We start from the raw sequence: 25,656 nt of genomic DNA on the forward strand, positions 1-25,656 counted from the left end.
TAACAAAATATGCTTCAGAATGTTCTCAGCTAAATTTCACTTTTTGGAACATGTTAGGGCTATTACTTTCTGATGGCTGTTAAGATATTTTAAGGGAAAATTAGTACTGTGCGTATATGGAACTCTTTCCCATATGAATGTTTTCAAATGCAAATGTTGGTAAGAATTTCCCAAAGTAGCAATGGTTTGGAACGCATGTATGTTTACACCGCCGCCTATGTCGGAAATAGAGGGATATACGTTTAATTCAATGATGGATGGCGTGATCGAACACACACACTCCCGTAGGATTAAATTTCAGCCTATATATCTCACCTGAACAATTTCCAATAATTCCACCAAGGAGTTAGAATGCTCCCTGCTTTCGAGAAAGAGTTTTTCGTGTTCTTTGATGTTAAAAATCACTGCTTTTCTTTTGGTTTGGGTCATTTTCTGTGATCCCACGTGCTCCATCGGTCCATTGGAGGGCGCAGCCATCTTGAATTTTGGTCTACTCCATTTTTTTCAATAGGGCTGGCGGTTCTGAGAAGGTTGAATAGCTATTCACTCTTACAAGAGGTAGAAGAGCTTAAATGTTTTGTCTCTGGAGGAGAACTTCGAAATACTTCGCAGTAGTAAGTGTGGTTTTTAATTCAAAGCAAAATACATCTTCAAAATTAAAAATACGACCCACCTTGCTACACAACCCGCACAGTAAATGTACCACGCTTAGGACTTTGCGCCAATCCTACGATTTTGTTTTAGAAAATGTAACTTTGTTTGACTGTAAGCGTGAATTCATTTCGAGAGACCCTAACTCATTTTTTTCGGCCGTTGGAATCATCAAGTCGTGACAGTGTGAGGTAAAAAGAACAAGAAAATAATTTAAACAAAGTGATAATATGTTTCGTCTGGGTTTCTTAGCTGGCAGTCATAAACAGGTTGCCTAACTTTTCACTAACAATTACTAAGAAGTTTTAATGCCACTTTTCCACTGATCCATCAATACTCAGAATACATGTAATCAGCAACTTTTAGCCTAACTTGACAATGAGCCACCTCATAGTCACAAAACAATTTGTCTAATATTTTCCACTGTGGAACAAACGGTTCTGAAACAATTTGCCTTACCGAACCAGTACATTAACGGTCCTGAAACATTTACCCAATGTTTTTCATGGAGGACATAAAGGGTCGGTGTGAAATGGCCTGCCCGTCAAGCCAGTTCAACAATCTTGAAAAAGTTGCCCAACAAAAGTTCACTGTATGAGCAGCCATACTATGAGCCAGCTCGACGTTGTGAAAAGAGTTGACAAAATTGACATGGACCTAACTAGCCAACAAGACTCCAAAGAGGAAGGTTTAGAACATGTTTAAAAAAGTGATCCTTTTTTCACCCCAATTTCTTGCTACAGTGCTGTTTTGGGTAAATTTGTAAAATAACAACGGTAAGCTGCTCTTGACTGCAAGTGCAATTACATATCAAAATGTAACTGGCAAATCACATATATCTCTTTACGGTGTAGCTGGGTCAGTGGAAGATTTGGCAATTTCTTGTAACCTCTGCAGCTGGGTCAGTGGAGTTAGGCAAATGATTCTCGACCATGGCTGCTTAGAGAAACGAGTAAGTTTACTGTTAGATGTCTAGGAAGATAGATGGTTAGGCAAATAGTGTCCAATCGTTAGCTTGGTACAAAGTTAGGCAAATATTTTGATGACCATCCACTGGCTTAAAAGACAGTTAGGCAAAATATTTCCTGACCGTTCAGCTGGCTTGATGGGAAATTAGGCAAATTTGAGGGTTGTTACTCATCCCAGTGCAAAATATCAGGCAAGTGTATCAATACTGTTTGAAATGCTTAGCTGGCCGAGTGGGAAGTTCTTCCCCAGTGAATGGATGTTCTCCAAGATTAATCTACAGGCATGTCTGTCCCAGTCAGAGGTGGCAGCAAGTCATTTTTTGCAAGTCCAAGTCACAAGTCATTAGGTCCAGTCACAAGTCATTTGGTCACAGGGCAAGTCAAGTCATTTGGTCTAACCACAAGTCACTTAATCCAAGCTGCACATCATTTTGTCCAGCTGTAATAAGCAAAAAGAACCAGGCGTCAACTTGCGAAGTTACGAGATGAGTTTTGGACAGCTGAAAACCTTTTCTCCAATTATTTTGACAATGCCTAGGTAACTCCCCCTTTTCACTTGTGTTGTAATTACCATTCTTGCAGTTTATCACATACTTTGTCCTATATTGGAACTCTTTTTAATTTAACAAATGTACTTTGCAGGGTGGAAGTGTTGAGATGAAACGATATTGAGGGCGCTGTTTATCCTGGTCATGCATCAACGCAACATAGCAGCATGATATGCATGCTGCCCTGATCTACAGCTGCAGCTGGGCGAAGTAGAAGCCGGTGCCCAAGCCGAAGTCCATTTTTTATGCACGTAAGACGTTAACTGAATAGCTTAATTAAAAATATATGGGGATGGTCAAGTAACGTCTGACTTGGGTTGGTAACAAGTCATTTTTTGCAAGTCCAAGTCAAGTCACAAGTCATTTTTTGTAAGTCCAAGTCAAGTCACAAGTCAAAGCTGGTATTTACAAGTCACGTCACAAAAATAACGACTCGAGTCAGCAACTCTGGTTACAAGGCTATCAACTTTAAAAAAATGCAAATAGTTGGGCCAAGATTGATCAGAAGCACACCTTCAAAATTGATCAATTTTTTAAACTATTGCTTTGAAATCCTTAATTCTGAGCAGAGGATATATGACTGTGAACAAGTACTGATTTGCTTCTTTTTGTTTTTGCTATCATGGAAACTTAACGTGTTCGGTGTTTCCGTCTCATTTCATGCTAACATTGTAACCATGAATTCATATCGCAAGACAGAAATCAGACTTAGTCCCACATCCTGCAGTTGAACTTTGAATTTGATTTAAAATGTTATGACATTAGGACTTTGGAGTAAAAATAAAATTACAAATCACCAGCATGACTCCCCCAGCTGGGATTTGAACCTGCGATTGTATAGGTCTACTCATTTTTTAGATTAACCTGACAACCACTAGGCGGCCATACATTCACATACTTCAAGAAGGGAAATTAGCAATAGCTTATGTAAGTGTAACTTTGAATAGTTTTTATTACTAAATGGAGGTCTTTGAAGCAATGAGCAAATCTCTTGAGTATGTCAAAAGTATGACGCCAAATCAGGGACTATATCAAGCAAGAATGTAGTCTTTGTAAACTTTTATTTTATTTGACTGGTGCACTGCAAGTACTCTGTATGGATGTCAAAGAACGCTAACCTACCAAAGGAAACCAACAAAAGAAATGTCAAAATAATAATATGGCAGAAATATCTTTTTGAAACAAGAAAGCTAACAACCCACAAGCCCGTGGATTTTCTTTGTTGATTTGAAGAGCAAGGAATTATTCCCAAAAATTCTTGGCTTTACTTTGCTCTTGATGTGGAGACAACTGCATACTTCTGTGGTCTCATCAAAGCATCATTCTTAAAATCTGTAATAAACAAATCAGAAGTTGATATATTTCAAAAATTAACAACATGTCCATGTACGTACAGTACACAGTTTGATTATTGACTACAGTTAATATAAACAGAAAGTGCACTATATTAGTTAATGTGAATTATACAAAGACAATTCTAGAAAACATGTACAGGCCTGAAGTTATCTACCTCCTAACTTGACAGAGAAACTGAAAACTTTCAACCGAGTCAATATGAAAACGCAAAGTGATTTCAGCCATGTCATGCTGAGGAGCAAAACCCAACTTTTTTGCTATAATCAGATGACAATAACCATATCTCATACATATTTATGATCCACAAGGGGTCAAATACACACAAACATAGTAGACTGCTGAGTAACTAACCTGGGGCAAGTGCGCTTCGTGAAGCATTATTGGGACTGTCCCTCTGGGAAGTGCCAAAACATGAATATAGACCCTAGCTAGCTACACGTGAAAGGATTGTGGCTCAAGTAAGTGTCAAACACTTTCAAATGCTCAGTGATGCCACATGTATGAGGTAGGGTACAACAAATATCATTGTTTAAATTCGGCTAGATGCTCGATATTACCTAAGGTATTAGGTGTTAAACTAGGTTTGGCTTCAAAGTAGTTTGACAACTTCCAATACCTGACAAGCTAATATCAGCTAGCCACCCTCAAACCATGCTGTGTTTGTATACTGAAGGTTTCCACCAGGCTGGTGAAAATGCTCATATCAAGTGAACTCTCATTCTCGCCGAGTAAATGACGTTCAAGCCCGTAGAAATCTGCACACAACTGCCAAGATTTTACGGTGTACATTATCATATCCAGAATCTTGTTATTACTGATCTTGTAATGGTTGGAAGCGGTTGTGTGTCACTGACTTTCTATGACGCAAACTATTCTCGTAGCATAACTCACAACTAATTCCTCCAATACTTTAGAAAACTATAAGAACCCAGAGATTAGTGCTAATATGACCCTCAAGCATTCACACTTAATCACATACTGGGTCACTTGGAGTGCTGTACACTGTGTCCAGGGAAAGTCTTGAGGTTGTACACATTATAGGTAAATTAAGAAATCATTAATAATGACTTGTCTTTTTACAGTCTGTAATTTCTATTGGAATTAGCTAATTTTGAGTGTAAAACTTTAGAAAAAAAAAGGTGCACTCGCTTCATTGCAACCGAAGACGAGTTGTTACGATGCTCCTACCACATCGAATATTTGACCAACGGAGGTGTCTGTGTGGGGGATGGGCTTTGTCATTTTGGGGGGTGGGGTGGGGAGGGGGGATATTTGCTTTCTGAGGAATTTCTCCCCCCCCCCAATATTTTGTGGACCCCAAGACTTTTTGCAAAAGTATTTCTGACTGTGCAATTCCTCAACCTAACTCTCGACCAAATGACCAAAATTGTTGTTGAGGAGTGTCTGGAAGAGACCGCGAAAAAAAAAGGTCCAAGACGGTAGCTGCCAATTGAGTGGCTACTGACAGCTCCAGTGTTGTATTCCAGTCCATCACAAGTCCTTTCACAAGTCCCTTCATAAGGCCAGTCACAAGTCCCTCCACAAGGCCAGTCATAAGTAACAGGGTGCAAAATGACAAAAGAATGCTTTTGTCACAGCTCATTTCAATAGCTTGTCAATTGGCTTAAGCCTCGATGACCTGTGATGACTTGTGATGGACTTACAGGAACTTATGATAGCCTCGAATACAACACTGGACAGCACACTTCCGATGGCAAATAATTAAGATGTTTCACTTCTGTTTTATGCAGTGCAAAAAAGTAACCATGGCTTCATGGGAAAATGTTCCTATATCGAAGCAGCTGCAAATAGGGAATTGTGAATGGTACTACACATGGATGGCGTGTGGCTGAGTACACACTGCCAATTTCCTCAGTTCATCGTTTCCATGGGCAAACTGGCACTGGCTGGCCAAGCGAGGGCAGCCATCGGGGTGGCAGGTGTGAAACCAGCACAGTCTTGTCTTGAAAGCGTCCTCCTTCCGAGAGTTCTTCCCTTTTTGCTTCTTGGAATGGGTCTGCTGTGCTGGGGCACTTGCCGACCAGTCTCTAATCTCAACACTGGTGTTGGACACTGCATCGTTCACACAGTAACAATTAAAACAATTGCTTCACGGTAAATAATTTAGACATAATGCACTTGTATGTGAAGTGTAAACAGAAACCAATTCTTTGAACCCCTTTGCGTCCGGAACCATTGACAGCCGCGGCTTTGTGTGAGGATTAGTGCATACCACACATACAGTCTATTCACCAGGCAGCTGCCGGATCATTGTGGCCGGCTGCTGGACAGGGCTTTGCATACTGGGCATACCACAGCCGAGCAGTCGCGGTCAAAAGAATCCCAGCGTGAAGAGGTTAACCCCTTGACGACGGGAACTTTTTTCTGAAAGCCGACTCCGAGAATTCCAGCCTCGCTTGGCCATGAAGGCCACCTGCCAAACCGTAAATTCTCGGTTTGTGGCCCTGCGTGCTCTGCACGCTTTGAATTACACAGTGAAAAGGCTCATTGTTCGGTAGCATGCGGCTCTATTCACGCTTCCACATTCCCGTTGCCTCTTTTCAAAGTGGGACTATTGTGAAGCTGGTGATTATGATGCAAATTCGGCCTTTTCATTTCTTGGCAACACACAAAGGCCAATCACCATACATACAAGAGCCAGGGTATGCCTTCTTTCGCTCGAGCCGAGAATAATAGCTGAAAAGTGGGCTGAGGATCTCAATTTTTACGGCGGCTCTTACCGTCATCGGGCACGAAGGGGTTAATTCAGGCACTGAGGTTAGTGATTTGTAAGCAACTGATAGTCTTTTAGAGGGTGAAGCTCAAGAGTTAAAAAACGCACTTCCCATCCTTACAAACACTAAGGCATCACAGTGGCGCATTTCTTTTACCTTGGAAAACTTGGTGGGAGTTTTTGAGGAGAGTCTTCAAGCCTCCGCATTCACTCTTCAGGTTTTTCAGGGTGTCACTGTCAAAGAGTTTCGCAATCTCAGCAAACGTCAAGGAGCCTGACAGAAAGACAAGCAGTTGTCACAGAAAAGTAGTTTTCAAAATAATTGAAGAACTTCATTTAAGACGGTTTTTCTGCGTGACTTCATTTTTTCCACATGTTGGTTTTTAAAGGCAAAGATAACTCATCAGAAGAAATACAAATGAGATAGGAATAAGATGAAATGGATGAAAAATCAGGCAGCCCGAACCCTTAGAGTCTAGTGTAACACAGTTGGGTCAAGTACCTCCTTTCCTCCATAATTTCCTGTCTTTCCTGTCCCTCGCACTGTCAGAAACGTCCGAGCCTGCCTCTGTCAGTATGGCACGTGCCACCTCATTGACGATCCTTTGCCTCAAGTTATAGTCCACTTTGGCACAGTTCCGGACCGGCTCAGTTCTCTTGCGGGGCTGAAAACGAGGGGCCCACTGAACCAACGAGGCCTCGCTGCTTCTGCTGTCAGACTCTGGACAGTGAGTCTGGTTACCGCACCTTAAGCCGGCACTTTGTCCTTGAGAAGGTGAGGCACTGGTGCCACTGACGTTTCTTTCAGATGTTAATGAGGTGCCCTCCTGAGCCAGCTCCACTTCTTTATCATGGACGGTTGCAGTTCTGTGTGCGCGTCGGCTTGTAATGTATTTTGTGATCAGCTGACGAATGTCTTCTGACTGCTCCCGTGGATAGGTTCTGTGACTTCCAATTTGGCATATCTAAACAAGTGATAAAACTGGCATTTAAAATACCATTCAATAATCTACTTTAAAGTGCATAATGGTGATCTCTCTGTCCAAGGTTGACGTATTGATATTTGTACATTTACTTTATTTTTCAGGAATCAAAATTTACAGATTAAATTAAACACACACACAATAAATACAGTTAAAAAATAAAAAGCCCAAAGGAAACAAAGTTTCTATCAGGTTCTCCTAAATGAAAGTGATGCAATACAGTCCAACACCTTTATAACAAGGTCTTTGGGACTGTAAAAATTTTCTTGTTGTTACAGAAACCTTGTATTATTTGTAATAGAAAGAAAATAACACTTGGGACCTAACATTTATCTTGCTATAAGACTGATATTGTTTCAACGGTCCCCTTATTATTGGGGTTCAACTGTACAGGGTTGTATGGGTGGTGTACATTTAATTTCCATAAAGTCATATTGATGTGATGCTGCAGCACCTGAGATGTATTTGATGTACACACAAACGTGTGCCTAAGGCCTTCTTAAAGTTGATTTCATGGAAATAGGCTTTTGTAGCACAGAAAACAAATGACACAGGGCTCGGAATGATGAAGTCCAACATACCAACTTACTGAAGAAACAGATGTCACATCACATAATTGTGCCCGCTTCGAAAACATTGAAGAGTTTGTTTTTTTACTATGTGTATATGTTTCATTTTATTGGCCATCGCCGTGAGTACATTTATTTTTTTAAACATATTAACTTACTGGATAACATCTGCCTGCTAGATATGATAGTATCGAGAGATAGTCTCACTGATGGCCAAAAAAACTACAGCAAAATGGCAGAAATCAGTCTCACCCTTTTGGTGGATGGGATTCTCATTGTGTCCTCTTGCACTTGGAAGCCACACACCTGCCCCACTTCCTCAACAAAGTCCAGGTAGGCACGGTACTGGGTCTTGGTCTGGTCGGTCCTCATGTACTTCATGTCAAAGTCGTGGAAGCAGCAGGGAAGGACAAAGTATCTGGTTGAGTAGGACGACCTGTGAATATGGAGTTGGTCACTTGCATATAAGCTCAGAATACACTGCTACAGGGGTGGCTGCAAGAATGATAGCTATCCGGTGAAACCGGGTTGCTATGGGATGTTCCGGGTTGTTCCCGGGTTGTTCCTTCTTTTCACACTCAAGCCAGCCTGGCATACAAGAACTCAATCTGAACCTGACCAAGCCTTCTCCATTCAATGCCCGCTTTAACCCATCCAAACCCAGTGTGAACACAAGTAATCCAATTTACTGCATGTCAACCTGATTCAGTGCAAATCAATGTAATCCAATTGAAGCCAAGCTAGAATTTTGATCAGTAAGTCAATCTAAACCCAATACATCCTGCGCAAAACCCAAAATCAGTCAATCAACCCCTGTGCAACCTAACAAACCCGAAGTAAATCAACCTAGCCAAATGCAACGAAATAAAACACAATTCAATGAACCTAATTCCAACCTAACCTAACCCAATACAACCCAACACAACCCAATACAACCCAATCAAACCAAACCAAACCAAATCCAACCAAGTCAAACCCAATCCAGACTAACCTAGCCCAATCCAACCCAACCAAATCAATCCTACGTACCGAACCAAACCCAATCCAACCCAGCCCGAACAAATCCAATCGAATCTTATATACTCTAACCCAATCCAATCAAATCCAACCTGATCCAACTCAGCCCAACCCAATCCCATACAAGCATCCCAACCACATTCAGCCTCACCAGACCCAAATAATCCAACCCAAGAGAAAACACTCCAAGTAACACCTTGCTGCCATAACGGGTATCCATGGTGTCAGCTCATCTGAATGGTTGCCAATCAGCCAATCACAATCCGGGAAAAGGAAAGTATCAGATGGAGTTATAGAACACTCTTCCAGATGGGTCTCTGGTCCATACAGGTCCCAAATCTTCCTTCTTCTCAAATCAATGCCCTTTCCAGGATACTAAAAAAATAGTCGTGAAATAAAACGTAACTTTATCATATATAACCGGGTTCCACACAAAATGAAATCTTCAGACCATTTTGAAATTGTTATTTTAGTTTAAACAATCACAGCTTTTTCATTTTGATATTATGAGGTGAAAAATGTTGGAGAATCCTGGGGATTTTCCATTGTGTCAGATTCTTTTCAAAGGCCTTCAAATCAAATGTTGCCCTGGTGACTTGCAACTCATTGTGATAATTTGAGTCGGACATTAAAAATGTTCGCATATTAGTCTATACCTATATGTATGTGCAAGGATTAGTACCCAGCAGAATTAAGTCAAATAGATTGAAATATGGTTTTTGGAGAAACAGAAGTCAGTTTTAACAAATCAAATGGTTTTTCGAATCTAATGTTAACAAAGAAAGAGTGTTTTAAATTTGAAATTCATTTCCAAAAATGAAATAGTAAGTATGGACTGAAATCATTTTTTTCAGCACAAATGAATTTTACAAAAATTCGGAAATTTCAGAAAACACTGCATTTTCAATAACAGTAGATTAAAAAAAGGTTAAATTAAAAAAAAATACATTCTGTTTCTCCAAAAACATGTTCCAATCTTTTTTTTACTCTAATTCTGCTTCGTAGAGTCGTCCTTCAACATACCATAACTTACCCCTTCACCGTTGAGTATGTGCACCAGCAGTCCGTTGCCACAGCCCAAGTCAACAAAGGACTGGGGACTCTTCAACCCCTTCTCCACCTGCTCTTGCTCCCACAGAACAATGAGGTAGGTTGCTATGGCAACATCCTCATACACAAACTTCAGGGGATCGGTGTTCTCTGGCCAAATCTGATTTAAAATAATAATCATCATAATACTACGACCCATTTTTCATCAAATCCTTGTATACGACATTATGGAAGCATTTCTGAGTAGAATTTGTTGCAAGTTCAAAGCTATATTGCATGTTATTACCTTATAGAAATGCATTGGTGTCTTGACATCAAGGACTTGGAATTCTTTTTTTTTCAAATACTTCTGCGGTTATTTTATACAGTTTTCACAAAAAGATTGTGCAACCTCTGCTAGATTTGAATCTGTAATTCTGAGTGCTAAACTCAATTTTGCACCACTGATTTCTATTTAATGAACACTGTTGAGAATTATCTTAATACACAGATATACCCATTTTTACAACGATTCTACGAGGTTCTGTGTAACCCAGAGTAGAGATATACAAGTTACAATCACATATCACAAAATTGCAATTACTTTTCACTACATTTCATCCACACTTTTCTTGATTTTAGTTTTTATTGCCATCAGTTCAATTTCTTTTATTCAGAGAGATTTGGTTATTTCACTATATTCTGTATATCCTGTCTGATTTTGAAGGGGCTGTAGAGACAAAAATCTTTTTCCACACCTTGACAAATTTTGCTCCGTATTTTTTCTTCAGTTTCCCGTACAGAGCGCTGTATTTCTCCATGGATACGAGGACCTGGGAACTCTTCACTGGGGCATCGGCACTGACTTTGGATGCCCACTTGGCTATCTTGGGCAGTAAGCAGTCTTGCAGCCAGGCTACCGTTGGACATGTGACAGCTAGGGATGGGGACTGCGGCTCTTTGTAGTTCTCTGAAATATGGAGACTAATCCTGAGGAGAGGATGGATATGTCAAAAGGAGTTTCACAGTTGTGCAGATGTTCATGCCATTTGGAAAGATACTTTGAATTTTTTTTTCCAATTGCTGCACTTTGTTAGCAGTTCTTTGCCTTTAACTGTGTTTACGTCTCTCGTGTTATTTGTCCTGTCATTTCTCATTTACAAATTCATAACTCATACGAAATGTATGCACACTTATAAATTTCACTTGTTCTTGAAGCAAAAAGTAGCAACTATTCAATATTGGAATGTGCAGCAAATGACTTTTTAAACTGAAGAACCTTTCCTGTTGAATAAGTTACATTACCTTGATGCTTTTGAAGAGAAGCTCAGTCTGTAAACCGTTTGGAGTGCATTCCAGTTGTCAATTTCTCTTTGTAGAAGAATGAATGTGGCTTCACACTCAACATGATCTGGAAGAATATGAAACATTTAATAGAAATCATCACCTCCACGATAGTACTCACCACCACTGTTGGCAAACTCCATCCTATTCAGCTTGGGTAAAACTGAAGCTGAGGAAAAGTTGTTTCAGGTATGTTTTTCAAAACATGTTGATGTTCACAAAAGTCCAAGAATGGACTGAATACTGAACTCTTTCTCCATTTTTCTAACCTATCCACTGTTGACAATAAAGGCGCATCGGAGACAGTTCTTGTTTTTCGAAGTCCCTTTATGGACAAAACCAGTCCCTACAAAGAAACAATGGGGAAAATTTTTTTCCAAGTGGGCATGGAGATCCCACCATTACAAGCAGGCGTCTGCAATGGCACATAAAGGGTGGAGAAAAGACTTCATTCAAACAATTTTTTTGAAAATCAATTCTTTATGATAAAGTTAATCAAGTCACATGGCACAAAGTTCATAAAAACAACGTAACTAAATTATATGAATGGAAAATATGGGAGAAAAATTGACAGTAGCATGTGGATATTTTTGTACCTAAGCCCACTTGGGAAAACTTGTCGCCTTGGAGACATTTTCTCTTTCAGGAGACTGCTTTTGTCTCCAAATAAAGGGTCTCCAAATACAGGGACTCGAGTTGTGATGTGCGCCTCCACTGTTTGAATACATGTACACACGACACACAATATTTACATCATCTCCACTCAAAAAACTCAAGAATAACAAAATTTATGACATGTTCAGACTGAACACATAACCAACAGAATGAAATTTCATACAACTAAATTGGTGAAAAATTGATCTGCCTACGGGGCAGCACGGACATCCGGTATTCTCACAAAATGACAGGTAGGCCTACTACGCCGGTGCAAACAGGGACCTTGGCAACGTACGCACGCACCAGCTAGTCCGAGGATCCAGTTATGCAATCTTTTCTTTGATCTGCGCATGCTCATTGCAGTTGTTTTCACCGGCCGCGGTGTGGTTGCTACCCGTATTTTTGTTTAACCCCGGATGTCTGCGCTGCCCCATATGGCTAGTACTGGCTCAATACTGTGATAAGTAGGGCCGACAGCCTATCTACATGTAGTCCAACATGTCCAAGTTACAGTAACTTAGACTCTACAAATTGCCTTTTTAAACATTCAGATATTGTCGGTCAATAGTCCGACCCTGTCCAAATGTTTAAAAAGGCGGTCAGGCTATTAATTACCAATCATTATTATTTCATTCATGGATTCTTCAGTATTTCCATGTCTGGTATGTCCAGTGATTCGCGGTATAAGCTTCCTCACATACAGCTCAACTGCTGAACTGTATGTTTCATCTGACAGCTGTGGACTAGTAGTTGCAACATCGTGACTCTGCTCGTCCAGTTCAAATACTCTTTTGACGCGCTCATTTTCTGGAAGGTTTCCATTTTTAGGCCTAGGCCTACCCCCAATTTTACCATGTGACAAATCAAGGTCATGCAAGTGGTCTTCCGTAAATGTTGCAATACTCTCAGTAAGGAAACTGTCTCTCAATTCGCAGCTTGTGGTTGAAAACTGTTTGATAAGCTGCCGTAACGTCGTCGCTGCACTGTTCTTACACGTCGTGTGCGTTCTGCACACAACGACTGCTCCTGAAAGTCTACGGTTAACGACGTGCGGTTTCAACAGCCAAATTTCCACTGCTTTCATAAACGTTTCCACCCCACAAGAGGTTACGATGCCTCTAATATTTCGCCAGTTAATGCCTTCCATGCTTGTTACCGCTTGTAAAAGTGAGCCACAGTATGAAAATACACAAAATTCAAGAAATTAAACAATTTATGAGCGCTAACGCTGCATCGTACGTCACATCACCGGAAGCGCTGCCATAATTTCCGACTGTAATGCATGCTGGGGAAAAAACGCGTAGTTCTGAAGTCTGGTACCCGCCACATGTAAGTTATAGTCATAACGTGAAAGTTGGCGTGTTACTATTAGAGAAACGGACTATTTGCTTGCTGCGAAATTCGAACCCGTCGTCTGCGTGCGCTGCAGTGCCAGTGTGTTTCCACGATTAGTAACCACTTTGCTAGGGGTTAAGATTAAAGCACTTATAAAGACCTAACATTTTCTTTAATATCGACAAATAAGTAATAAGTAGTCATTATGTGTTTCCCTATGGAATGTTTATCAATTGTGCCATTACTTTGGCTGATAACGATGCCCCTCTTTGGGTCATTTTGTGGGCCGGAGGTTGTGCTTAGATTGTCCTTGATGATGATGTTACACACACTAATTGGCGCTGCTTTGCCAGGTGTATTGGTAAGTTTGAAAAACTGACAATATTAAGTCATTTCTAAAGATAGAAGAAATTATATCAAATTATCGGATTCGTTTTTCATTTTGAAATGTCAACTCTTTTCGACATGCCCATGTTCATGATGTTGGCTGTGTTGGAAGTTGCACAAGCAGTGGGTATGATATGAATTAGAAATGGGTAACCGGTCACTTCGGCACCTTGCCAACTTGGCACCTGCGAACTCGGCACCTGGTCAACTCGGCACCCACCAACTCGGCACCTTGCCAGCTCGGCATTCACCTTGCCAACACGGTACCTCTCAAACTCGGCACCTACACGGACGGAACGTACTGTATGCGGTACGCGGTAGATAGAGTAAGACTAAGCGAATGAGGTACAGGAACATTGCACTAACCAACCAACCAACCAACCCATTGTTTGGAGATTTTGTTTTTATATTAATGGAATCTACACCTCCAAATCTTTAGACAAGAAAAGTTCAAGAAAAGTTTCTAAAATAGCTTGTTTCTCAAAAAGGGCTAGGCCTCAGTCTTTTTTTTTTTTTTCGAGAGGGTGCCTAGTCCACCACTGTCTTAGCTCTCCCAGTTAGTATAACCGGCTGGACCCAGCCGGCATGGATCACCCTGCCTGCCCATAAGCTGTGACCAGTTGCCAGCGTTGCATGCACAGTGGGCTGGGCCGTGTATTTGCAGAGCAATATGAGTATTCAGTTGGGCCCAGTAGCCACTCGGCTTGTTGGTCAGGTTGGGTCTGCCAGGGGGGCTGGAGACACAGGGGCAACTTCGATAACGAGCTTTCATAGAGTTGCCAAGATAAAGCAAGGGTTATTTTTCTCTTTTTAAAATAAAATCGGACTTTAATTTCAAAAATGGGTTTCCTTCAATCTTTTTCTTTATGTTTCTTTATGAATTTCTTTGTTGAACTAATTGGGTTACCATAATCCATGCGGATTACCCAATCTCCAAATCAATTAAAATTAACTAAGCACATGTTCGGAATTAGAACCAATTGCTTCGGTTCGAGTGCCGAGTCGGTCAGGTGCCGAGTTGGACAATGCAGACCGGAGGCAACATTTGAGGTGCTAAATTGGCAAGGTGCCGAGTTGGCTAGACGCTGACGTGGTGCCAAGTTGACGAGGTGTCAAGTTGGTAGACGTGCCGAGTTGGCAAGGTGCCAAAGTGACCGACGTTCTTAGGAATGCAGTCTGTCATGTCTGCAGAAAGGAAAAAGGAGCAATCATTGCCCTTTTTTCCTTCCCACAATGCCTTACTACCATTATGCAAAATCACCCATACACAATTACACATTACTATTAACAATAAGCATAAGGCTTATGTTGTAAGTGTAGGGTCCACACAAAAGTGAAAGAATTAACATCCATTACAGTAGAGTCTCCAGGCCCCTTCATGCCCTCACATGTATTTTGCCACCTACTGAAAAACCAAGCACACTTGGTAACAGTTGGTGAAATTACCAGAAGGGACCTGGCTACTATACGGTCCTAAACATTAGGCCTAATTTTTTCCCCCACGGCTCACCACTTTACCATGTTTACTTGCCAAAACACATCATATTGATACATACTGGTAAATAAATAATTAATGAAATTGCTGACTTTATGATGGAATGAGTCATCCAGGTGCAATTGTTGCTTCCAGAAAAATGGATCGCTGCATTGTCGCTGTGAGCAATCACTGAAAGACTGATTTCCTTCTAAAGATTTAAGGTTTTTACTTTTTGATGGTTTTAACACATTGATTGACTCCAGACATGTACATGCATTTCCATCCAATAAGGAATAGACAGTGGTCTGTGGACTTGTGTGTTTTCCAAGACAAATTAATGTGGTGAATTGCAGTTTCCTGAAATAAAAGATCTTGTCTCTCTGATTCTCCTGCAGTGATAAACCAAAAAAACACCATAAGTTAGTGGAATGATTCTAAATATAATTTACAAACATTGTGTGCTTTTATTTTAACTTGAACGTATTACATTTTAGTGTCATTGAGAATCTCTAAATTAAATTACTTTGAAAGACTGACATTCAAAGAAAGAAAAAATGGAGGCTTGTCAATTTCTAACAATATTCTTCATACACATGCAGGTGTCGCTCATACCGTTCTTTCAAACAGCACTGTTCTGCATCATACTAGCCTTGCCCATCACTGTAGTACCCTACCTGTTCCTGTGGGTCTACGATAAGCTAATCTGGCTGTCAGAGCCAGTCTTCCTGACTATTGAGGCCGTGGAGTTGGTCCGGGTGTCAGTCAGGACCAGCAGTCGCATGGCCGAGCAGATTGAGGAACAGCCACTCCTCATGAAGGTGCGTGTGGTCAGCATTCAGCAATGACAAGCTTTACAGAAATGCATGTAGGGCTGAGTCAATTCATATAATTCACTTTTCAAATATTCGACCTTCAATTTGATCGAATATCCGAATGTTCAGTCGCACCGAGTGGCAGATTGTTGATGAACAAACCATATAAAATCAGTTGCAATAACACACACAATTTTACATTCTAATCAATATAATAGCTTCTCACATCTAGGAGTATCTTCAGTTATGATTTAGCAAAATTTAAGAGATGAACAAGACTTCTTGCCCTGTTGAAAATTTCTACTCCTTTTAAGTCGTGTAAAGAATATTTTACTTTTTAAATTGTAGGATTTCTGACACTTTTTATTTGAAACTGCTTGCAACAAGCCTTCAAAGTGCAATTTTTCTCATGTAAAACAAAAAATTGTCCCTTCCTTTTCGTGAATTTTGCATTTAAATATTCAAATTCGAAAAATAACATTTGAAGATTCAAGAATCGATCAAATATTTGGATATTTGGCATAGCCCAAAATGAATGTTTCTCCCTCAATGCCATTCTCAATTGATTGCATTGCTAAAGTAATCGGAAATGAGGAAGGAAATTTCAGAAGCAGGAGGGAAAACCTTGATGAACAGGGTCCAGTGTCCTTGCTCTGGTTCATACTTGGCGCGTATTTGTGACGTCAGATCAAATAATCGCAAAGCGAATGCATAAAAGTTGAACACATTTCAACTCGAGCAAAATTTTCCCACTAAGTTGTCGTGGTGTCAAATTCGTTTTGCTTTTGTGTTGCCTGAAGTTTGAGCCGGCCTTCACAGTTCTTACAAAGATGTTTTTTGCACCCCTGCTGATGTATCGCTGCAGGTAATCATGCTGCTTTTAAAATAGCATTTCATGTTGTTTACAAACAGTTGCTCATTCATAGGGACTTGCAAATTTATATTGTAACATCACTGAGGAAGGTCGCTTTTTCCTCTTTTGCTGTGCTTATGAAATTGATGGATTCTCTGCAAGTAAAAGCTTAGTAGTCTGCATAAAACCGTTGCAAACATGCAGTCAGGGCCCAGTTTGAGGGCCCTGTTGCTGTAAGTGAAGAATCTCTGCTTAAAGTTAACACGCATTGGATCAGCTCAGTTTATTTTCATGCTTACTACCATGTGTTACAAAATGAAACAAGATCTAAATACTTATTCAGGAAGTGAAAAGGAGATGTTACACATAATTCTTAGAAAATACTTTTATCAATGTATGCATGGGGGTGCTATATTTGTGTTGTCATGGAAGGCACTCCTTGTCAGAAAGAGCATTAAAACAGTACAAATATCGGTCCTTCGAAATCACCCACCAATAATCTTTGAACAAATATTGGCCATTACTATTGTCCAGACATGGTGTTTAATGTGAAAACCAAGTATGAAACGGAACCTACTTCAAGAAAATGTAGAAAAGTTGTGATACATATTTCGTACACAAAAGCTATCCGGAGACCCTCCTGTTCTGCCTTGAGTGGCATCATGCCTTGGCTCATGAATATTAAGATCCAAAAAGTTGAAAATGTGCTCCGTTTGCTGCAACTAAGGTGGCAAGTTTAACACGTAAACAAAGCTTTACTTCATGTATTCAAGTCAGAAAAATACTGTCACCCAGTTCGTTTAATAGCAGAACATACAGCTGTATGGTGCTAGGAGTTTAGGAAAGAATAACAGGCATATGTCAATGCACCTTTTGCAACTGTACGTAACAGTGCTGACACAAGGTGCTAATCATGAGTGCATAACTTGGTATTTAGAAGAGCCATGAGGCTAGCTGAGTTTGGGTCCAGGGTGGGACTGAAACGCACTTTTATTTCAAGCCCTAGCAGAAAATAAATTGGGATATCAAAGGACGTGGAGTCAACTAAAGAATGCATGCCCGACTTCCCACCTGACTGCCCAAGGGTGTAAACAGTGTGAAAGCACCTTTGATAGCATCCTGTGAACAATGGCCCTTTTGTGGTTCCGTAAAAGTGATAATGTTGAAGAATATGAGATAGATTTGTTAAACATTATTGTTCATTTCCTTCCTACCAGTCTTTGATACTTGGTGCAGCTGGGATAAGCTATTTACTCTCTGTCATCATCGGTTATGCTCTTTTATCTTCAAGCTCACCAGCTGTCAGGTGGTAAGTGTTACACTGAAAAATGGTTCTTGACACCAGGTAATTTATTTGAAGGCATCCAGTTGAAACAGCGTAGAACTTTCCATTGAGCTCCGTGTCTCGTAATTGGAAACACTCGCTTTGCACGCCCACTAGGGGCAGCCTAGGTAGGGACTGCTTTGTTTCAAACAGTTGGACACCGATGAAAGTGTGACTCTTAGACTGATAAGTCAAGCTTTTTTTTATTACATGATTTGGTTGGAAAATTTCTCTGTACTACACTGCCATGGAGTGCTCTCTCCACATGTTTTTGTAAATGCCAGTACTAAAAGTCCCCTTGAAGTGGTACATCTCATTCAGAGAAGCATGTAAAAAAAGTATCAGAGTCAAGAGGTTTCGCCTGTAACAGTTGAGTCTCAGGTATTAGGATAGCAGAGATTCTGGGACTGAAGATATCCAGGTACCCGTCAGTCACAGTCCTACAGGGAATGCCAGGCTGTCTCTGAGGGGAACGTTTGCTTTTGTATGCACATATGCATGTTTGAGCCTCACTTGTGGGCACTTCACGCATTGCTGAATGATGGTTATTGTGGGGACAAATTTGTTACTGGGACAATTTTTTTGTGCAAACCAACTCAGTCGCCAGTTTCCAAACAAAAAGACATTGTCCCCTCAAAGTGGTGCCAGACACGGCATACGCTTTTGGAAATTTAGTCAACCAGGAGCAATGCCGGGAAGACTAGTGAACAGACTTTGCACCTTGCAGTGTCCTCCAGAGATTATTCAGTGAAGAACCGAAGCATTGCTGGATTTGAGAGGCTTGCTTTCTCCGTTATGAAGTGATGGCATTTTCACAATGGATGTGGGTAGTCCTTGCAAGCCAAGTAACCTGAGAGGTCAAGTGATTTGCAATAGTAAGCAAATCACGCTTGGTTTCAGAAATGCCAGCACAATTATTTGTCACAAGCTCTTGAAGGCTGTGATACCCAACGCTAATAATGTACTCTACCAATGAAGGTCACATTAATAATCAGCACGTGCTTTCATGCACTTCATCGCAGAGGTACATGTATGTAAGTTCATGAATATGCATCCCACGCGTATGACGTGAGTGTGTGTGTACATGTATGCATTACGGGTGCTATAGTATGAATATGCAATACTGGTTTTTCTGATTGGTCATTGGTAGTTGTGACACTAGAAATGTTGCGGTTGTGATTTCGTGTTTGGTTCGCGCGCTACAGGTACTCGACACAGTAGAGAACTAGCATGTACAATACATGTAGGTACATTGTATGTACATTTTGCCGGGCCTACATACATGTATATGCGTGTACGTGTGAAAATGCTGGCAGACAAATTAAAAGCCTTCACTGCTGGTTTGGCTGGCAAGTGAGAAAATAGTTAGGGGCAAACCCTGGGTGACATACAAAAGAGGTCCACGTAATGTAGGGTAAGAAGACATGTGGATTCACACATGTCCACACAGTGTTTTCCCCTCTCTGAGAAACAGCTTCAGAGGCATTTTGGGGTCAGGGTCATCGGTAGTGAAATGAAGAGGAACAGTCCAGGAAATTATAGTTAAATATCTAGCTTAAAACAGTTATCGTAGTGAGCATTTTCCCTGAGTTTCCTTAACCGGAGGAGAGCAAATCAATGTCCACACTAGGCATGTGTGTGTGTACGCAATGTATTCATGGTATTTTGAAACATTTCTAGTAGTGTATGTACATTTTTCATAATTTGATCTGATTTATTATTCTCGTCAGTAGATCCTGCTGAGGTGATTGTTGCTATTTCACATCCTTTGGCATTGTGTGACCAGAAACATGTTCAGTTTGATGATTCACATTGTCACCCGCTCTGCTTTCTTTGGGTCAGGATACTTGCTGCTCTTGTAGTCGTATCTGTTGTGTTGCTGCTGCTAACATTAATGAAAGAAGAGGGTAAGTTTGAACACAATTAGACATTTTTACAGAGGCGTTTGAACCTGGGCCCTGTCGAGACAAATTTGGGAGTGGCCTGTCAGCTGAAATCCCCAGTTATTTTGTAACCCTAATCTTAACGATGGTGCAAGATGCAGTGCCATTTAGATACGCTGAGTCTGGCGTGGCTTTTCAAGATAAGCCCAATTGAAAAGTATACGTTGATATTATTACTCTTGACAAGTGCATTTCTCTATCAAGTCTCGTTAAAGCTATTTTCAGGAATGATTGATTCACATAGATTGTCAGCTTTAAACTGAAAGCCCCCCTTTCGAACCTTGACAAATGTAATGGATTTGGATACTGGTTTCAATGGTTAATTCAGCTAGGGTAACTTGCTGGCTTTCACACTTCTTTTTGGTTGGCTAGCCATGTGGCACGTTTGATTTTAGTTGGGAATGCGCTACATGCTGAAAGAGTAGATGGCATTGTGTAACCACTCATGAGAATTCCAGTGTGTGGGATGCACACAAATGACGTTGGACATGCCTAACCAGTCGTTATTTGAATCTGTGCACTTAACCGTAAATTCCTTGAAGGGCTAGCGCATGTACGTCAGCAAACATATACATTGTCACTGACGTGCCCGTTATACTTTGTTCTCTCTTTGTCATCACTAAAGCGGGCATACGTACTTGTAAACAGTGTGCATGAAGGTTGCAGTGTATTGTAGGAGAGCACTTGATGGTTTGTGCTGAGTGGTCCTCTCTCGGTAAAAGTCAAACCTTCCAAATGGACGTTGTATAACATGTATCAGTGCTTGTGTATTGCAGAAACCCCCCCTCCCCCACACACATTCACCATTTAGGTGGGAGGGGTTGAATTAAACCTCTCTGCCAAAAAAAAAAATAAGTCACTTATGTTTTGCCCGTGATTGGACAATTTTTGCCTAAATATAGTGCCAGATATTGCTTGTCATAAATGTTTTGATCCTTTTTGTTCGGAGTTGCATGTGGGCCAATGTCTGCTCACCATGTAATTCATTTGACTTGCTCATTTTCACTGGATGGGTTCCATCCATGTTGTCTGCTGCCCCCAATATGGGTTATTGGTGTAGGACTTCGAAATTTGAGTTAGCAGATTAATGTGTATCATTGCTAGATGCGATATGATACCCCTATACTACACTTCATAAATATTCATGAGCAAATCGGAGCGCATCATTGGCCGAATCCACCTCGCGTCTGGGAAGTAGAAATGATACGCAACCAGGTGACGTCATAGCGGTGAGTATCCACCTCGCTGCCGTGCCGTAGTTTTTTCTGGTAGCATAAAAAAAACATCTCTGGAACCCGCCGCGTAAATATGTGGTCTGTGTCATTTAATCTTTACGGAACCAGTCTGGAGTTGTATCCTAATAACTATTACAATAAAGACCAAAAACGTATGTCAGCACCAGACTATTGAAGCCCTGTTTCTGTGCACATCTGCACCCCACTATCATCACATGGAAATTTAGCAGCTCAGAAACAACAATGGCGTCTGTGAGTACAATTAACGTGAGATTTCTGTTTGAATATTTATGAAGTGTAGTAAAACAAATACAGCATGGTTTATTTCGGGAAAATAGTGGGAATTACTGGTCCCTCGGTGTGAGTCAGTTTGACTACCTCCTTCCACTTTGTGTCTGGAGGTACATGTAGTCAAGCTGACCTACACCTTGGGACCAGCAATTCCCACTATTTCCCCTCAAAACCATGCTGTATTTGTATACTCCTGAGGCTCTATTGTCTGGAACCTTCTTGAATCCTGAAAATCTGTAGGAATCAAATGGCTCATTCTCCCCGCATCAACATGTAAGGCATATCAATCTGTGCTGAAAGTGATAGTCACTGGGCTTCCTGCAAATTTCTCCCACATCTCCTGATGAATTTTGACAAATCTGGAAAGATTTGGGGTTTGCAATCAACCAATGTGATCCAACCCAGGAACATGAATCACAAGTCATCAGGCCCACTTTTGAGTCACAGGCCTTTAAAGGATTTTGCACAGTAGAACCAGAAGGAACTGTTAACATATTTTGACACACATACAGTGTACTATGTTAATCAGGATGCCAATAAACATCAAAACAAGGACCTTGGTTTGGTCTTCCTAATGTAAGTTAGAATAGGATAACTGAACAATTGCCATAAGACTCATTTTATGGGATCCAGTCACAATGCCCAAACAGGCTCAACAAGAAACTGTAAAATACTGTAAATCAAGACTGAAGTGATGAAGTTGATAAAAAGCTTTGATAAGATTTTTTTCTCTCCAAAATTAAACTTTTTCTAAATATGGTTCAAATAATTAAACTAAAAAACGCTTAGTGTGAAATATTGCCAAATGTTGCCCAAAAGAAATTATTTATAATGTTTTCCAACGTATTCCCAACCCCTTTTCAGGCTTTTAATTTTGCTATTGTAATATGAACTTGCGTCCATTTGTAAAAACTCATATTCCCTTGTCAGGCAGGAAAGCTCACTGTAATTAGAAGGAAGCTTGTATATTTTTCTTGCAGAATGTGCCATGAATGAAGTCATGAATGCATGTATGTCATAATTCCGTTTGGAAATAAATCAACTTTTAACCCATGTGAAATAACACAACCGTTCCTCAATGCAAGAATTTGGGATGGGCATTCCTCTCCCCGCCCCCCTCTAAGATGCATGACACCCTTGGTTTTGTCTCTGGTGCCATACGTCCTTCAGGTGTTGAGTCCAAAAATCCATGAACCACACCAAAGGAGTAAGTGATATTGAACAGCCACCTCATGGCCCAGTTCTTCCCATTGTCCCTCTTGAACAGGCATCATATCAGACTGCGGGATAGCCACGCTGGCCATGTTCTCCATCCTGTGGGCCATGCAGCAGGAATCCAACATGATGGCTCATCCCATGAAGGTGCCCGAGGAGTGGATCAAGTAAGAGAGCGTCTGTATATACGTTATCGAGACGTCGCATCTCACTAATGCCTCAATTCATTAAGGCTGTAACCTGGGAAACGGTGGTAGCTAGGACATGGCCGGATTCCAGAGTAATGATAACCTCATACGAGCTCAGTGCTTTATGGATGCATTATTCTCCCTGTAAAATAAGACAGGGCTACGCTCATGCACAGATATTGACCCGTCTTCCTGTCTGAACATGGTTTGATCACGATTTTTTTTTAATGAATTTTTCAGGTGAGAGTTTTTATTCAATTACAACTTTGATCCGTCTTATTTCTGAACACATGAATTTTGCCCTTCCTGCACTGTTGCATCCCTCGTTACAACATTACAAAACACAAACCGTTGAAGGTGGACCGCCATCGTGTGTGCTTTCATACGCACAGACATGACAGGTAGATTCTGCAGTGAACAGTGCCGCTAAAGTCTTTTGAAAATTGCAGGTCTCCTTGATTTGAAGAACTCACTAGCTCCTCGTCCACCTCTTCCACACTTGTGGAAACTTTCCATATTCCATCACTTCTCTGTCAATCCACCTCAGCCAAAGAAAGACTCCAAATATACTTAGAAAGCTGTGGTATTTTCTTTCAGAAAAGTTGGGTTTTCGGAATTTGTTATACTTGGCCACCAGGGCAATGTAAATGAACTGCACTTTGTCTCAGCTCAGAGTGCCATGTGGTTGACGTCAACCACATACGATTGAACAGAGCTTAATATCAAAGGTCCATCCCCTACGTACATTTATCCTTAAATAGGCATTACAGTCTTGAATTTGTATGTTTTGCAGTGGCAATATTCATGAGGAATTTGTGTCTTTCGAACATCCTACACGGATTGGCATCAGGTGACTGAATTTCATTTCAGCATGGAAAATTCCGCTAATGCTCGCTTATAGCAGAAAAGTATCAGCCTGTAACTTGTTCCCAAACGCAAAGTGCACTTTGGCTGGAATTCACACGTGTGTGTGCATACTAACATATCACACAAAAGCTATACAATACCATGCTTTGTGGTTTAGCTGTTTGCCCATCCTTTGCCATTCTTTTAGCCAGCATTGGTAACTGAATTACTACCTATTCAACGGGCAGATTGGAGTTGCTGGTCCTATACAAATTTGTTCAAATTATCCGCCACATTGTAAACTCAATTGCCGAGGCAGGCTAACACCATAACATTAGAACCGTGTAGCGTGAGTGGTAATTAGTGAAAGGACGTTTCAGGAGGGAAGAAAAAAAAAAATAATGTAAGAAAATGCACAGGTATGGATTGCATCATTCTCCTGCGTCTAGAGTTCCAAAGCTCATTAGCGCAGCGTCTCAATTACTGTAATCTGATTGTGATCGGACTTGGTATATCTTACCAAAAATCTGATCGGATATCTTTCATACATATTTTGCTGAAAATGTCAGCCCTAAAGGTCAGGAGATGGATAAGTTTCAGTTTCACTTTCTTATTAGTATTACTTTTTAAAGAAGCCACTTCCTTTTTTCTCTCTAGTGCGAAATTTGTGACGAGGAAAACTGTCTATGAATAACATCTTAATTTGAAGCCCAGACTTGTTTTAATTGCTTTTTTTTTTCATCATATATACAGTGAAAGTTTCCTGAGGCAATAGGCCAGATAAGATCATGAGTTTTTTTCAATTTCCTCTTAAACTGTGTAGGCTTAGCTGTCTTTGTACATCACCCCTTCGCCTGTAAAGCAGAGCTGAAATTATTAATTAAAGTCATTTGCCTCATCAGGCCCACATAAACCTTTGTACAAGGTGTACAGAAGGAAAAAAAATCCATTCTAATGGCCACATTGAGTAAGTACCTACCTTTCAGTGATTGGGAACTTGAGTTTGTAGACACACAGGCTATGCAACAGGACTGGAACTCTGTTCTAACCCATTATCAAAAGCCTTATTCTGAAACCAATCCGTCTTTGGTTCCAAGCTTACTTGGAACAAGTAACGTAGAGTGTCCCGTCAAGCATTTGTTTTGAAGAGGTCATTTATCAACATAAAAGTCAATATCTTGCATGCGTAAGATAGCGCCTATTCTTCGTTGATGAATGCGGTATCCTACAGTAGCTATTCTTAACCCCCCCTAAGGTTTAGTAGAAATCACATGGAATTTTTGTGGGATTTGGCAAGGTTAAATTAAATTCAGAAATGCATTTGGAAGTCTGATAAGTACACGTACTCGCACATGTGCCCAGGCCTGTCACTGCATTAAGGGGGCACTTTCTGTTGTTAGGAAAGTCTGGAAGGAGTTGTGGGACAAAAACTTGTCCCCAAGACATTTTAGTCGCCCATAACCAAAGATCATATAGCGCCGCAAGATGGAGAACTTCACCGTGAATACACGTAAAACGTTGTAATCGCATGGGCGCCATTTCAGCAAGTGATACGCCTGCGCAGTGCGCATTAATGCAAAGGCGCAGGTGCCGCGGCAGGCACGTGCACCTGGTGAGCCTGCGCCCAAGCATTACCGTAAACCGCGCAGGCGTATCGCTTGCTCAAACGGCACCCGTGGTGATTACACCTTTCAGGCAGAGTTATCCACCTTGCGCCTTTGGCGCTATACAACCTTTGCCCATAATGTCTATAATCACTTCAGTAGATGTAAAGCGCCAGTGATCCAGTTACATTTATGTGTATGTGTACTCTTTATACCGGCACATGCATGCACACATTCTTACTTGGATTGTATTGGTCAGAAACAAATTTGCCAATTTTGACAGTGTGCTG

At 40.8% G+C, this 25,656-nt stretch overlaps 3 protein-coding genes and 1 long non-coding RNA gene across 7 annotated transcripts in view; 2 read left to right on the top strand and 2 right to left on the bottom strand.

Moving 5' to 3' along the window:
* The window catches only part of noc4l (nucleolar complex associated 4 homolog), a 10,543-nt gene extending 10,014 nt beyond the window's left edge, over positions 1-529 (bottom strand). Inside the window, exon 1 of the mRNA XM_022248902.2 lies at positions 316-529. Within this exon, the coding sequence (XP_022104594.2) occupies positions 316-477 (162 nt within the window). The 5' untranslated portion in view covers positions 478-529. The remainder of the gene's footprint in view (positions 1-315) is intronic.
* On the top strand, positions 497-9,920 carry LOC110986745 (uncharacterized). Of its 2 annotated transcripts, none has more exons than XR_002599185.2 (4): positions 497-614; positions 1,506-1,603; positions 2,262-2,418; positions 9,832-9,920. It is a non-coding gene; the product is annotated as an uncharacterized LOC110986745 (long non-coding RNA). The 2 variants fall into 2 exon arrangements; XR_015426534.1 differs by lacking the exon at positions 497-614 and adding an exon at positions 717-842.
* LOC147798022 (putative tRNA (uracil-O(2)-)-methyltransferase) lies at positions 3,212-13,121 on the bottom strand. The gene is made up of 9 exons (XM_087141586.1): positions 12,472-13,121; positions 11,161-11,266; positions 10,614-10,845; positions 9,860-10,036; positions 9,023-9,201; positions 8,062-8,245; positions 6,760-7,222; positions 6,415-6,531; positions 3,212-5,596 (listed from the first exon to the last, which is right to left on the bottom strand). The coding sequence occupies exons 1-9, from the start codon at positions 13,001-13,003 to the stop codon at positions 5,352-5,354; spliced, it is 2,235 nt and encodes a 744-aa protein (XP_086997712.1). The 5' UTR covers positions 13,004-13,121; the 3' UTR covers positions 3,212-5,351.
* Positions 13,122-13,184: 63 nt separating this feature from the next.
* The window catches only part of LOC110986742 (uncharacterized), a 37,438-nt gene continuing 24,966 nt past the window's right edge, over positions 13,185-25,656 (top strand). The window contains exons 1-6 of one of the 3 annotated variants that reach the window (XM_087141588.1): positions 13,185-13,552; positions 15,655-15,873; positions 17,938-18,029; positions 19,887-19,951; positions 22,781-22,895; positions 23,710-23,766. In XM_087141588.1, coding sequence (XP_086997714.1) covers positions 13,397-13,552; positions 15,655-15,873; positions 17,938-18,029; positions 19,887-19,951; positions 22,781-22,895; positions 23,710-23,766 — 704 coding nt within the window. In that variant the 5' untranslated portion in view covers positions 13,185-13,396. The remainder of the gene's footprint in view (positions 13,553-15,654; positions 15,874-17,937; positions 18,030-19,886; positions 19,952-22,780; positions 22,896-23,709; positions 23,767-25,656) is intronic. The other 2 variants (XM_022248903.2, XM_022248904.2) reach the window with 2 other exon arrangements.

This window comes from Acanthaster planci, linkage group LG09 (genome assembly GCF_054643075.1).
Source record: "Acanthaster planci isolate LZ-2023a linkage group LG09, COTS_SCS, whole genome shotgun sequence".
NCBI classification, from domain to species: Eukaryota; Metazoa; Echinodermata; class Asteroidea; order Valvatida; family Acanthasteridae; genus Acanthaster; species Acanthaster planci.

What these genes read in the sequence shown, in the direction of transcription:
- LOC147798022 (XM_087141586.1), bottom strand. Translation starts at nt 13,003, where the DNA reads ATGGAAGGCATTAACTGGCGAAATATTAGAGGCATCGTAACCTCTTGT. An exon ending in ATACCCGTTATGGCAGCAAG is followed by an intron (nt 8,246 to 9,022) that starts GTGTTACTTGGA and finishes CCATATTCACAG; the next exon opens with GTCGTCCTACTCAACCAGAT. An exon ending in CTCCCACCAAGTTTTCCAAG is followed by an intron (nt 5,597 to 6,414) that starts GTAAAAGAAATG and finishes TGAACGATGCAG; the next exon opens with TGTCCAACACCAGTGTTGAG.